The sequence below is a fragment of the Procambarus clarkii genome, chromosome 56, assembly GCF_040958095.1.
Source record: "Procambarus clarkii isolate CNS0578487 chromosome 56, FALCON_Pclarkii_2.0, whole genome shotgun sequence".
NCBI lineage: Eukaryota > Metazoa > Arthropoda > Malacostraca > Decapoda > Cambaridae > Procambarus > Procambarus clarkii.
In genome coordinates this window covers 24,132,612-24,147,403 of record NC_091205.1, presented here as the reverse complement: position 1 = coordinate 24,147,403, position 14,792 = coordinate 24,132,612, and the positions used below count along the sequence as shown (strand labels likewise).

General features: G+C 44.3%; 1 protein-coding gene and 1 non-coding gene across 2 annotated transcripts in view; one reads left to right on the top strand and one right to left on the bottom strand.

Moving 5' to 3' along the window:
* Positions 1-3,423: 3,423 nt before the first annotated feature.
* TRNAL-UAG (transfer RNA leucine (anticodon UAG)) lies at positions 3,424-3,505 on the bottom strand. Its single transcript has one exon. It is a non-coding gene; the product is annotated as a tRNA-Leu (tRNA).
* Positions 3,506-5,273: 1,768 nt separating this feature from the next.
* The window catches only part of LOC123770879 (facilitated trehalose transporter Tret1-2 homolog), a 23,021-nt gene continuing 13,502 nt past the window's right edge, over positions 5,274-14,792 (top strand). Inside the window, exon 1 of the mRNA XM_045763056.2 lies at positions 5,274-5,833. Within this exon, the coding sequence (XP_045619012.2) occupies positions 5,486-5,833 (348 nt within the window). The 5' untranslated portion in view covers positions 5,274-5,485. The remainder of the gene's footprint in view (positions 5,834-14,792) is intronic.

Sequence of the window (14,792 nt, the reverse complement as noted above, 5' to 3'; positions counted from 1 at the left end):
AACATAATTCAAAAGCATTAGAATAAGCTAAGAAGCACCTAAGATAACAGTAGGAGCTGCAGCTGTGAAGGTGACCCACTGTCTTCCTCTTCGCCTCCTCCAGGTTGACAGAAGTAAAGTAGCTACTACTACTACTACTGCTACTACTACTACTACTACTGCTACTGCTACTGCTACTGCTACTACTACTACTACTACTGCTACTACTACTACTACTGCTACTACTACTGCTACTACTACTACTACTACTGCTACTACTACTACTACTACTGCTACTACTACTACTACTGCTACTACTACTGCTACTACTACTACTACTACTACTACTACTACTACTACTACTGCTACTACTACTACTACTACTGCTACTACTACTACTACTGCTACTACTACTACTACTACTGCTACTACTACTACTACTGCTACTACTACTGCTACTACTACTACTACTACTGCTACTACTACTACTACTACTGCTACTACTACTACTACTGCTACTACTACTGCTACTACTACTACTACTACTGCTACTACTACTACTACTGCTACTACTACTACTACTGCTACTACTACTACTACTGCTACTACTACTACTGCTACTACTACTACTACTGCTACTACTACTACTACTACTGCTACTACTACTGCTACTACTACTACTACTGCTACTACTGCTACTACTACTACTACTACTGCTACTACTACTACTACTGCTACTACTGCTACTACTACTACTACTACTGCTACTACTACTACTACTGCTACTACTACTACTACTACTGCTACTACTACTACTACTACTACTACTACTACTGCTACTACTGCTACTACTACTACTACTACTGCTACTACTACTACTACTGCTACTACTACTACTACTACTACTGCTACTACTACTACTACTACTGCTACTACTACTACTACTGCTACTACTACTACTACTACTGCTACTACTACTACTACTACTGCTACTACTACTACTACTACTGCTACTACTACTACTACTGCTACTACTACTACTACTGCTACTACTACTACTACTACTACTACTACTACTACTACTACTGCTACTACTACTGCTATAACCTATTGCCCGAAATCGATATTGATAGAATAATTCACTCTTTTTTTATATACAGTTGTCCCGTTACATGCAGTTGGTTGAGAGGGTGATACCTTGAACCCGACATTCCCAGTAGGGAAGGGAACACCGGGCGGCGAGTGTGCGTCTCTCTAATTATTGTTCCTTGACTTTTTTTGTCCTAAGTTTGTGAGTCGGTTATGACGCGAGTCCGTTAACAAATAATGCCCCCCCATCCCCCTTTCCCCCCTCCCCCCTCCCCCCTCCCCCCTCCCCCCCCCTCCCCCCTCCCCCCTCCCCCCTCCCCCCCTTCCCCCTCCCCCCTTCTTCTACCCCGGCAAATGACGTTGTTGCCAAGATTTATCAACGTTGTTTAAGCGTTACGTGAGCATGTTTTACTCGCTTGAGCGTTCATGCCAGGGTCTCGTAGCACAGTTGGCTTCGTTGTCGACTCACAGTCGGGGGATCTCGAGTTGGATTTCCGGAAGGGATGGAAATGGTTGAGTACGTTTCCTTTCATCTAATGCCGCTGTTCACCTAGCAATATATAGGTACATGGGGGGTTATGGGTAACTGTTGTCGGGTTTGCATCTTGGGACAGGTCAGTAGTTCGACCTTGCGGAAAAGGGGGGGGGGAGGAGGGAGGGCATGATTTCACGTTTCATGTCCTCGCTAAGCTGAACAACAACATGTCCTCACTAAGCTGAACAACATGTCCTCACTAAGCTGAACAACATGTCCTCACTAAGCTGAACAACATGTCCTCACTAAGCTGAACAACATGTCCTCACTAAGCTGAACAACATGTCCTCGCTAAGCTGAACAACATGTCCTCGCTAAGCTGAACAACATGTCCTCACTAAGCTGAACAACATGTCCTCACTAAGCTGAACAACAACATGTCCTCACTAAGCTGAACAACATGTCCTCGCTAAGCTGAACAACATGTCCTCGCTAAGCTGAACAACATGTCCTCACTAAGATGAACAACAACATGTCCTCACTAAGCTGAACAACATGTCCTCACTAAGCTGAACAACAACATGTCCTCACTAAGCTGAACAACATGTCCTGCCTTTGGGAAGGTAAGGTCGTCTAGGTTGTCTAAGGCGGGGCCTTTAACTAAGGCCAGCAGGAACACCCAGCAGTCAAAACATCACCCGTTGTTGAACAGCAGTATTTACTATTTGGGGCCTGTAGAACCGGGCTATTAGCTCTTGGGCCCCGCCTCGTGGGGACTCCTCCTGTGAGTGGGCGTTCCGTTGCTCTCTCTCCAAGACATGCAAAGAGTGACATGACTGAGGTACACCAAAGGTAAAACAAAGATGCTAACAATGTCTTAAATACAGCAACACGAAATAGTTGGTATAAATTCGATAATTTCAGATTTAGGAAAGACATGGATAAATAAGGGGTTGGAAATAGGGTTTGTACTATTATGGAACATTAATTACCGGTATAGACGTGGGGTCGCTTGTTTGTTTCAAGCGTAGGTTAGACATATATATGAATGGGTTTGGGTGGATATACATAGGAGCTGACTTGTATCTTGAGGTTATCTTGAGATGATTTCGGGGCTTTTTAGTGTCCCCCTGCGGCCCGGTCCTCGACCAGGCCTCCACCCCCAGGAAGCAGCCCGTGACAGCTGACTAACACCCAGGTACCTATTTTACTGCTAGGTAACAGGGGCATAGGGTGAAAGAAACTCTGCCCATTGTTTGTCGCCGGCGCCCGGGATCGAACCCGGGACCACAGGATCACAAGTCCAGTGTGCTGTCCGCTCGGCCGACCGGCTCCCCGCTCCTAGAAATTGCCTCATTGTATGAGGCACTTTCCCCGCTGCAGAGTATTCTTTCCGTTTTCATATTATTTTTGCGTACGAATATTATTTTTAAATCGTTCTCATAGAAGGAAGGAATTATCAGGGATGAAAGCGCCAAGCCATTACGACTATATAGCACTTGGAAGGGGTCAGGATAAGGATTTGGGATGGGACGGGGGGAAGGAATGGTGCCCAACCACTTTGACGGTCGGGGATTGAACACCGACCTGCATGATGCTAGACCGTTGCTCTATCGTCCAGCCCAAGTGGTTGGGTCCTTCTCATAGAAAACAGGATCACGTTCCTAATAAAAAAATGAGTGAAATGTAAATAATATGTTAAGGAGTAAATAGGGGGGTTTTGCCCCCCCCCCCCCCAAAAAAAAAATAGCCCGGCCCCATCCCCCCCTTCACGTGTGTCCTCTCGTTCTTCCCCTCGTGCCCAACAGGCTGCCTCGCGCCTCTCCTCAGGCTACCTAGGTGCGCATAATTAGTAATTACAGTCTTTCTAAAAAGGAACTTGGCAGCGGTGGGATTCGAACCCACGCCTCCTGAGAGACTGGAGCCTAAATCCAGCGCCTTAGACCACTCGGCCACGCTACCTGAGTATGAGGGTAGTAAGATAACTGTTTCCTTTCAAAATGGATATCCAGAACTGGAATTAAAAATCTTTGGGTTAATTAATTTAATTTTAATTTAATGGTAGGTGAATGGGTGCATCAGGCGAAAGGAGCGCTTTGGCCGGGGAGGATTGACTGAGTGCTATTCCTTAACTGTAGCCTCTGTTCACCCAGCAGTGAGTGGGTACCTGGTTCTTAAACGATTTGGCGGATCGTATTCCGGGAAAATATAGGATTAAGGACCTGCCCGAAACGTTGTGCGTGCTGGTGGCTGTACAAGAATGTAAGAATTCTTGTATATTTAAATAAGAAATAAATAAGAAATAATAAGAAAATAACTTTTAAATAAGAATATATATATATATATATATATATATATATATATATATATATATATATATATATATATATATATATATATATATTTATTTATTTATTTATTTATTTATTTATTTAATTATTTAATTTAATTACTATTAGACAAATCAGTTAAATACAGGCGATTGGAAGGTCAATACACCTTTGTTCCCATAGCGTCTGAGACGCATGGCCCCTGGGGTAGGAGTGCCTTGGGATTTCTCAAGGAATTGGGCTGTTGGATCATTGACGTCACGAGAAACCCAAGGGCTTCCAGTTTTTTATTTCAGCGCCTCAGTGTGGCGATCCAGAGGGGAAACGCCTGCTGCATCCTCGGTTCCTGTCAGGAAACGGAGGAGCTTCAAGAGAGCCATAATCTTTAAGCACTCATTGTGTCAACCAATGAGTAACCTAATCTTGTAACCTTTAAATATATAATAAAGCACAACAAATACAAAAGGAAGGGGATGGTAGGAGAAAAGCACACAGAAACTGTATTGGAGGGGACCTAAACATTCCCTCTAATGTTTTGTGTGGTTTCCTCTGAGGCTAAGAGTCCCACTTCTTCCAGCCAGAGGTGGTACTCCCTTCCTTATTTAAAAAAATTATATATATATATATATATATATATATATATATATATATATATATATATATATATATATATATATATATATATATATATATATATATATATAATTTTTTTCTAGAGAAGCGCGGAGCGAGAGAAGATATGGTTGTCAACACGTGGATGAAGGTCGTTTACAATTAAACGACCTTCGACACAACGGATAACGAGTGTCTTGATACGGATAAACAATGTCAGAAAACAACATCTTGAAGGCGAGCTGAATAAATTACCAGCTATCATTATTGTCTAGTTTTAACAATATAATGTTCCTTACCTCTAATTAAGCGTTCCTTATACTCTTAATAGTTTCCTCTTGGCTATTTCTCAAAACCAACAAGAAGCTATAAGAGTGTTTTATCATTTCACACCATTAGGATCCTCCCACTGGCGGACCAGCCCCATGCCAATGGGAAACTTAATAGATTATTTGTACAACAGAGATAAAGATACAGAGACAGAGATAGGCATGCACAGAATCCAGGTCGACCTGTGTAATGAGACAGGAAGACAGACAGAAAAACACAGAGACAGTCGGACACAGACAATCACGGGATAAGGAAAGAGATGAGAGAGAGGGGAAGGATAAGGAAAGATATGAGAGAGAGAGGAGAGAGTTAAGAAGACACATCACATGACTGTTGCTTAGGGAAAATACTGGGAAAGTACATCATCGCTGGAAGCAGGTAAAAACGCGCGTACGGCGGCTCTGAGTCAATCGGATATTGCAGCGTCACCGCATCTAGCCAGGTGATGACTAGGGGGGAACACAGGAGTGGCCACCATTCAGTCCTGGGCGGTGGTGACGCGCGCAACACAGCTCGCGCTGATGGCCAACGATATCCAGTAGCGAGTTGTGTCGCGCATGTGTGTGGTGTCTTCAAATAATTCTAGGTCACTCTAGGGCTTGTGACTTTGGTGCTGAGGTTCGGCTGCGGTTTTGGAAAAGCTTTAGTTGGGGGTGGAGTAACTAGAGCGATGTTCCCCGCGAAGAGCCCGGTAGTGTGCCAGTTATACCGACGGAGAGAAGAGGATGATGACTCTAGCGTCTCGTGCGGGCACGATAACCCAGCCTTCGTTAGCGTGCCATTAGACGAAGGCGACGCAGCAGCGGGAGCCAACGCCAGCAATATCAACTTAGGTACTAGAGGGAATGTAACAGTCAGTGCCCCGCCGTCAGCATCGAAGGACATCTCCCTCCTCAAGAATGATCCCCCCGACAGGCAAGACACCCACAAGCTGCCAAACGGAAAACCCCAAGGATCTGTGGAACAAAAAGAGGTCATCAGCAGCTGTGGGGAGGCCAAGCCTGCTGTTACCCAGCAGGTGAGACCTCGGATTTACTCTTGTCTACAAGTTCTTACCTTCAACATAATATTTTAGCCAGTGGTTGACTTTTGCGGTGGCTCCTGGCGCTCTGCCTGATCAATACGGGTCACGGGCAAGCGTGCATAGCTTAGGGTTACCTTGAGGTTACCTTGAGGTGCTTCCGGGGCTTAGCGTCTCCGCGGCCCGGTCGTCGGCCAGGCCTCCTGGTTGCTGGACTGGTCAGCCAGGCTGTTGGACGCGGCTGCTCTCAGCCTGACGTTCGCATCACAGCCTGGTTGATCAGGTATAGGGTACCGTAAACCATACCTCCTTACCGTTATTGCAAGTTTGTCTTGAAAAAAATCAGCCTATCCTCCAAAAAATAATAGGTCCTATAGGTATTATGGATGGATTGTACAAAACATGGACTGTTGCATCAAAAAGTTCACGTTTTGTACAGATAAAAAGGGTAGGTATATTAAAATCTAAAACCCCTAAACCTAACTTTGTCTGTCCTAGAGCTAAATAAGAAATTATAGGCCTAGCATTCGGAATCTTAGGACTAATTGAGTATACGTACGTATTATATTAGACCTCGGGAGAGTTAAATTTGGTTGTAACCTTATTTTCGGACCCTCAACAGAAATAGAGCAGAGCGTGAATAGTGCTGAGGGGGAGTCACAAGTTTGAACATGTCGTCCGCAGTAGCTATTGGTACACTGACCTATATATATATATATATATATATATATATATATATATATATATATATATATATATATATATATATATATATATATATAAAGTATATTTTAGATTTACGGCCGTCCGTCGCCAATATTGTTACTTGACATTATTTTTATTGTATTTGTGGAACTTATAACAGCGAGTTCCGTAGATAAACTTGTCTAAGTCTACCATAATATCCGTTTTCTTCTGTCTCTACCAGTTTGGTTCTTGTTGTCGAGGAGAGGCAGCTTGCTAGGCTAAGCGACCCTTGTAGGCCAGCAACTGACCTTGCCAAGGATGCAACCTATAACAGTTGACTAGCTCCCAGGTACAGATTTACTGCCAGGTAAACAGAGGCATTAGGTGTAAAAAAAAAACAAGTCCAACTGCCTCGTGTTGAAATCTGGGAACATTTGGTTAAAGATTCACAATTAAATGTTTCTCTGGTTGTTTTTCCTTTCCCATCTTCATCGCCTTGAATTTGTTAGGAAGGATATCCGGTAGCCTCCTTGCTAAGGAGTTGTGTAGCTTCTTCAAGGGTTCTTGTTGGGATTTGCTGTCTCCGTTTTTATTCCTGACTGTTTTCCCGTCATTGTAAACCTCGACAAGGTGTTAGTTTCCTCACGCGGGTCACTCACAAGGTGCCGGAACTGTAGTTACTCTGGGCGTGGACTCACTCCTTGACTTTGGGCGTGGACCCACTCTTTGACTTTGGGCGTGGACTCACTCTTTGACTTTGGGCGTGGACCCACTCTTTGACTTTGGGCGTGGACCCACTCTTTGATTTTGGGCGTGGACCCACTCTTTGATTTTGGGCGTGAATCTTTCTTTGGTCTCTGGGACCTTCCGGTCCACTCATTGCAGTGGCCTTGTGGTGCTAGTTCCTTTGCCTTGGGGCATATCTCATGTGTAGCCGTGCGGCTATTTTCCTCGTGCTGTGCTTTGCGGCGTTTGTGGGAAATTCAAGTATACTTGGGACATGTGTGCAGCATTCGACCATTCCTCAGGATGGGGAATGGCCTTTTAAGGTCCCCAGGATGGGGAATGGTCCCCATCCACAAGAGTCGACTAACACCCAGGTTCCTAATCACTGCTGGGTGAACAGAGGCCGCGGGTGTAAGGAGACTTGCCCATACGTCTCGCCCTGCTTGGGACGGCAGAGCTAGGACAGTGCGGGTCCTTGGGTGCATCCTTGAGGATCCCCAGCTTCTCAAGTCTTTCATTGAGAGCTGAACACTGCGACACTACTTGTTACGTGTTCTCACGCCCAGTTTAGTACTCTTTTAAAGTGTTTTCTTACACAGTTTAGTACTCTTTTAAGGTGTTTTCTTACACAGTTTAGTACTCTTTTAAAGTGTTTTCTTACACAGTTTAGTACTCTTTTAAGGTGTTTTCTTACCAAGGTACGCGCTTATATTTCGATATTCACACGACTTTAACAATGACGCAGACTGCGTAGTGTAGGAATATGTAGTCCATCCTTTCACATGTTGTCTAATATTAGTCAATCTGTTTATAGAGACCTGTTACAGTGGTAATATGTGATTGCCTTTATATGTGCCCGTGTTTTCACCTAGTTGTGCTTGCGGGGGTTGAGCTCTGCTCTTTCGGTCCGCCTCTCAACTGTCAGTTAGTAACAGACGTGTCAACTGTTACTAACTACTACTACTACCCCCCCCCCCCCACACCACACACACCAGGAAGCAGCCCGTGACAGCTGACTAACTCCCAGGAACCTATTTACTGCTAAGTAAGAGGGGCATCAGGGTGAAAGAAACTCTGAACCCCGGACCACAGGATCACGCATCCAGTGCTCTGTCCGCTCAGCCACCGGCTCCCTTGATGTTGATGGTCTGTTATACCTTCATGGCCCCGTGTTGATGGTCTGTTATACCTTCATGGCCCCGTGTTGATGGTCTGTTATACCTTCATGGCCCCGTGTTGATGGTCTGTTATGCCTCCCATGGCCCCGTGTTGATGGTCTGTTATGCCTCCCATGGCCCCGTGTTGATGGTCTGTTATGCCTCCCATGGCCCCGTGTTGATGGTCTGTTATTGTCGGAAAATCCGACAGCATTTAATATATCATACAGACAGATAAGAGCTGTGTTGTATAAACAAGTTACCCATAGAAAACGTAACTTGTAGTGGAATTACCGTCTAAGAAAACGGGATATCATCACCACATACTATTATAATTCACCAGCTATTCTGCTGGGAATTATTCTTAAATACATTAGTCTTTGGACTTTACCATCATAAAAACATCTTATATAAATTAACTTAATTATCAATATTAAAGTAGAGTAAATGTGACCCTTCTATCACTTTCTGAAATCTGGACAATGTAAGCCAGGCGTCAGAGTGGAGGAAGGAGGGCAGCCATTGTTGTTTAGATTGAGACCAGAGGCTCACACGGGAGCAAATTCGGCTCCTGTTAAATTTACTTGGACGTAGTGTTATGGAACCCAAAGGTGTACCATTGTCAACACGCTGTCTACATTCAAGTTAAGTGTCTATCCGAAACCCGTTTATCATTCATTTATGGCCATTAATGTCAGGATATAGGGTGACCCGGTTAGATCGCGAAATCGCCTCAAACTAAAGGTAATTAAGCCAGGTCTTCATGTTCTATAGTGTTTTCTCTGATATACTTGTCATATATAGGTATCTGGCTTCACAGCTAGCGCACTTTTGACAGGTCAAGACGAGGATGCAAGATTTGTGCACCAGTTACTGGGTGATATGGAAGCTACCTCAAAGAGGATAATTTGGTGTCTACACCCTAGTTATACCTGGTGGACTAACCTGCTGTACTATAAGATAAGGAACCTCTTCAATGTATGTAGTTACTGTAGTTTGATTGGCTGCATACATATAAATATAAACCCCCCTAATGTGTAGAGGATCGATTTGTGAGATTATGAGATTATTGCAGAAATACAGTCCACTTATTATACAAATTGCTATCGAAGTATATAAATTAACGTAAATATAAATTCATATAAATTAAATAAATATAAATCTCACAGGTCGGTTCCCACAGTTATGCCTCCCATGGCCCCGTGTTGATGGTCTGTTATGCCTCCCATGGCCCCGTGTTGATGGTCTGTTATGCCTCCCATGGCCCCGTGTTGATGGTCTGTTATGCCTCCCATGGCCCCGTGTTGATGGTCTGTTATGCCTCCCATGGCCCCGTGTTGATGGTCTGTTATGCCTCCCATGGCCCCGTGTTGATGGTCTGTTATGCCTCCCATGGCCCCGTGTTGATGCATCAGTAATGTTCATCGTCAACATAAACCATCTACCAGAAGAAATACAAAATCAACTGAAGATGTTTGCTGAAGATGATGATGCTAAGGTACTAGTTAAGATCAGACACTAAGACGATCGCCTTGCCCTTCAAGAAGATCCGGACAAAAAAGGTCTGTAGAGTAACATTTAAGAAATGGAATTTAATGTCAATAAATGCCACGTCATGGAATGTGGAATAGGAGAAAATAGGTCAAAGATAACTTGCAAATTATGTGGAAAAGCTTTAAAGAATTCTGACAAGAGATGTGGATAGAAAGCTATCACCTGAGGACCACATACGGAAAATTGTGCGAGGAACCTGTAACACTTTCCAATTTCAGAAGTGCTTTTAAATATATGGGTGACGAAATACTTAAGAAATTGTTCATGACCTAGGTGGCAGCAAAGTGGGAATGTGCAGTGGTTGTATGGTGCCCATATCTTAAGCAGCACATCTTAAGAAGCACATTTTAAGAAGCACATCTTAAGAAGCGCATCAACAAACTGGACAAGGTCCAAAATCACGCAACTTAATAACTTTTGGAACTGAAAGACAAGGGGAAGGTCCCCCAGGGAACTATCAGGAGAAAGCGCCAAGCCATTACGACTATTTAGCACTGGGAAGGGGTCAGGATAAGGATTTTGGATGGGACGGGGGGAAAGGAATGGTGCCCAACCACTTGGACGGTCGGGGATTGAACGCCGACCTGCATGAAGGCACACCGTCGCTCTACAAGAGCTGTTACAGGCACTAAATATGCTAAAGCTAGAAGATAGAAGAAAAAGAGGCGATATTCAATCGACAAATTGATAACAATTTGTAGCAGGAATCGACAAAATTGATAAAAAAAGTTCTTGAGACCTGACACTTTCAGAAGAAGAGGTCATAGATTTAAGCTAATTAAACTACGCTGCCGAAACAACATAAGAAATTTCACTTTCGCAAACAGTGTGGTAGACGGTTGGAACAAGTTAGGTGAGAAGGTGGTGGAGGCCAAGACCGTCAGTAGTTGCAAAGACAATATGACAAAGAGTGCTGGGAAGACGGGACACCACGAGCGTAGCTCTCATCCTGTAACTACACTGAGGTAATTACACTTAGGAATTACTTGTTTTTCTTATTAATGCAAACATTTCTTTGTAAAGTTATCAGTGTTTGCGATACTGGTATCTCTGCTTTTGAGATATATAGCACCATTTTTTTTTTTTTAATAGGTGGGTATAGGAACTGCTGACTCCTGTTAGCAGGTTGAGAGCTTTCCCTTCCCATAGCTCATGATAAGCCTTGCCCATTATGCAGGCGATGAGTCACAATAACGTGGCTAAAGTAAGTTGACCAGACCACACACTAGAAGGTGAAGGGACGACGACGTTTCGGTCCGTCCTGGACCATTCTCAAGTCGATTGTCGATTGTTGACAATCGACTTGAGAATAGTCCAGGACGGACCGAAACGTCGTCGTCCCTTCACCTTCTAGTGTGTGGTCTGGTCAACTTTGCCCATTAGTTTCCCAAGAATACAACCCCAACAGTCGCTTAACAACCAGGTAGCCATTCACTTCTGGGTGAACAGAAGCGTACAGTTAAGGCTTGGCGCCCAGTCAATCCTCCCCCGACCAGGATACGAACTTAGGTCAAATCACTCGCGAAGCATTGGAGATGAGACTTGTTTTGCATCACTGGCGGTGATCATATTTTGTTCACCTTTGGTTTTTTTTTTCCTCTTCTTCAGAGAGCCCCAAGTTGCCCAACGCCCGGCTGGGGACATCCCCAACTTGTTGCCTTGGGAAACATTCCGGTTTTTATCTCGAAGAGTGTTTTGTTTTATTATTTAGTTCTACGTAGATTTCGCCGCCGTTTTCTACGAGCCGGTCCCACTCTCTCTTAGTGTTACTACCTGGTCGTAAGTGTTGGTCTGGTTGCCCCGGGAATATTAATATATATTTATGCATCTCTTTCTCAGTATATTACAGAAGGTAATAATTTTTTTTACAATATATATATATATATATATATATATATATATATATATATATATATATATATATATATATGTATATATATATATATATATATATATATATATATATATATATATATATATATATATATATATATATATATATATATATATATATATATATATATATATATATATATATATATATATATATATATATATATATATAAGTGAGACACGTGACAGGAAGAGAGAGACAGAGACATAGAGGCACAGAGACAGACAGACAGACAGACAAGGGATTTGGATTTGTTTTGGTGGAAAGATGGAGGGAGGAGGCAAACACTGGATTGACCGGGATGCCGGGTCCACCCGGTACCCGCTTTTCTCTATATTTTGTTCATAATATTTCTGTTCGTGACCTTTCTCTTGTAAACAGCTTGTTGAAATTGAAATTGAAAAAAGTTTATTGATGTAAAATACACACAAATTGATGAGGTAGCTCAAGCTATTCTCACCCCGTTCAGTACATCGTGTTAATACATACATATACACACATCACAAACAATAAACATATTACCAAACATTCTGAGAGACAGCTTGTTGATCTGTGCGCACGAGAGAGAGAGAGAGAGAGTCTTTGATTTGATTGTTGCTGCCGGAGGCGGCTAGTTTATTGTGCACCCCATACTCATCCCGTGAGCGGTAGCGCAAAAAGCATTACAGAGGGTACAAAAGGTCTTTGTCGGACCTCATCTTAGATTATTACACAAACAGTTTTATGCATCCTTCACACCTTATAATTACATGTAGAACGAGGCTGATTACCGATTTCCTAACCGTTGTTCAGGGCTCGTCTAAGGACCAACTTTCGCTAAGCCCGGGTATGTGTAAGCCGGAAAATAATAGCCCTAATAATGATCACCGAAAATAGGAAAATTTTTGGACTTTTCTGCAATCGTCGATGAGTCAGAAGTTTCTGCAATATAACACAATTTTCCTTCCTGGCATTTTCCTCTGAGCTGAGCCTATTACTTGCAACCTTTGTGATAGTTCGTCCACCACGCTCACACTTGCTCGTAATACAATTGAACAGTTTCGTGACACAATAGTGCGTCAATTGCCTCAACCCCCGCAAGCACAACTAGGTGAGTACAACTAGGTTATCTTGAGATGATTTCGGGGCTTTTTAGTGTCCCCGCGGCCCGGTCCTCGACCAGGCCTTCACCCCCAGGAAGCAGCCCGTGACAGCTGACTAACACCTAGGTACCTATTTTACTGCTAGGTAACAGGGGCATAGGGTGAAAGAAACTCTGCCCATTGTTTCTCGCCGGCGCCTGGGATCGAACCCAGGCCCACAGGATCACGAGTCCAGTGTGCTGTCCGCTCGGCCGACCGGCAGTACAATAGTTGTAGATATCCATAGATATATATAAGCTAATAAGAGGAGGCAATAGTTGAGCAAAAGAGGGAAGAGGAGATGGAGGAAGAGGAAGAATGACCAGTAATAATAAGGATAAAATAAAAATACCGGAAAGTACAGTTTACAGATCAGCAGAGACTCGTAAACCCAGTTCCCATTTTCGTGGCCTTGTTCATAACTGTTCAGGGGAGGAGTTTATATTTAGAGAGGCGGTGGGAGGCTGGGATATTCTGGTGGTCTAAACGTTTATTGTAGTGGTCTGTAGAGATGTGGGGGTCTTGGAGGGTGTTGGGGGGTCTTGGAAGGTGTTGGGGGGTCTTGGAGGGTGTTGGGGGTGTTGGGGGTCTTGGAGGGTGTTGGGGGGTCTTGGAGGTTGTTGGGGGGTCTTGGAGGTTGTTGGGGGGGGTCTTGGAGGGTGTTGGGGGGTCTTGGAGGGTGTTGGGGGTCATGGAGGTTGTTGGGGGGTCTTGGAGGGTGTTGGGAGGTCTTGGAGGTTGTTGGGGGTCATGGAGGTTGTTGGGGGGTCTTGGAGGGTGTTGGGAGGTCTTGGAGGATGTTGGGGGTCATGGAGGTTGTTGGGGGGTCTTGGAGGGTGTTGGGAGGTCTTGGAGGTTGTTGGGGGTCATGGAGGTTGTTGGGGGGTCTTGGAGGGTGTTGGGAGGTCTTGGAGGTTGTTGGGGGTCATGGAGGTTGTTGGGGGGTCTTGGAGGGTGTTGGGAAGTCTTGGAGGTTGTTGGGGGTCATGGAGGTTGTTGGGGGGTCTTGGAGGGTGTTGGGAGGTCTTGGAGGTTGTTGGGGGTCATGGAGGTTGTTGGGGGGTCTTGGAGGGTGTTGGGAGGTCTTGGAGGTTGTTGGGGGTCATGGAGGTTGTTGGGGGGTCTTGGAGGGTGTTGGGAGGTCTTGGAGGTTGTTGGGGGTCATGGAGGTTGTTGGGGGGTCTTGGAGGGTGTTGGGAAGTCTTGGAGGTTGTTGGGGGTCATGGAGGTTGTTGGGGGGGTCTTGGAGGGTATTGGGAGGTCTTGGAGGATGTTGGAGACTGTGGTGTGATGTGAAGAATAGAAGGGTTTTTAAATGTTGTTTACTCTTACCAATCCACAAACTGGCCTGAGCCGAACGTGCTTGACCTGCTGGGAATGTGCCAGACGCGAGCTATTGTGTGAACTTTTGTGGAGGCTGTGTTGGCCTCGTGTGTGTGCAGCTGACTTTTTTTCTCTCTCTCGTTGTGTTCTTGCCAGAGTTTACAGGACCGAGTTTCATATCTTAGGTTCTGCCTTTCCAAATGTCTCATCAGAAGCAATATATCCCTCGGCCTCTTTATTTGCTTTCGGCACACCTCTGTGTGGTTAGCTTTTCTTCTAGTTGTTACTACTCATTATTGTCAATTTCATTGATATCCTTGAGTATTTTGTATGTCTGGATCATATCCCCTATCTGACTCATTTGTGTTTTGCGTCGTCGAGAACACTGCTTCGAGGTCTACTTGGTCAGTTACCCTTACAATCCTCTATGTAATTATGAAGCATAATTCCTTCGCTCCTCCTGTATTGTGATCTCAAGTTTCATTCAGCCTTCC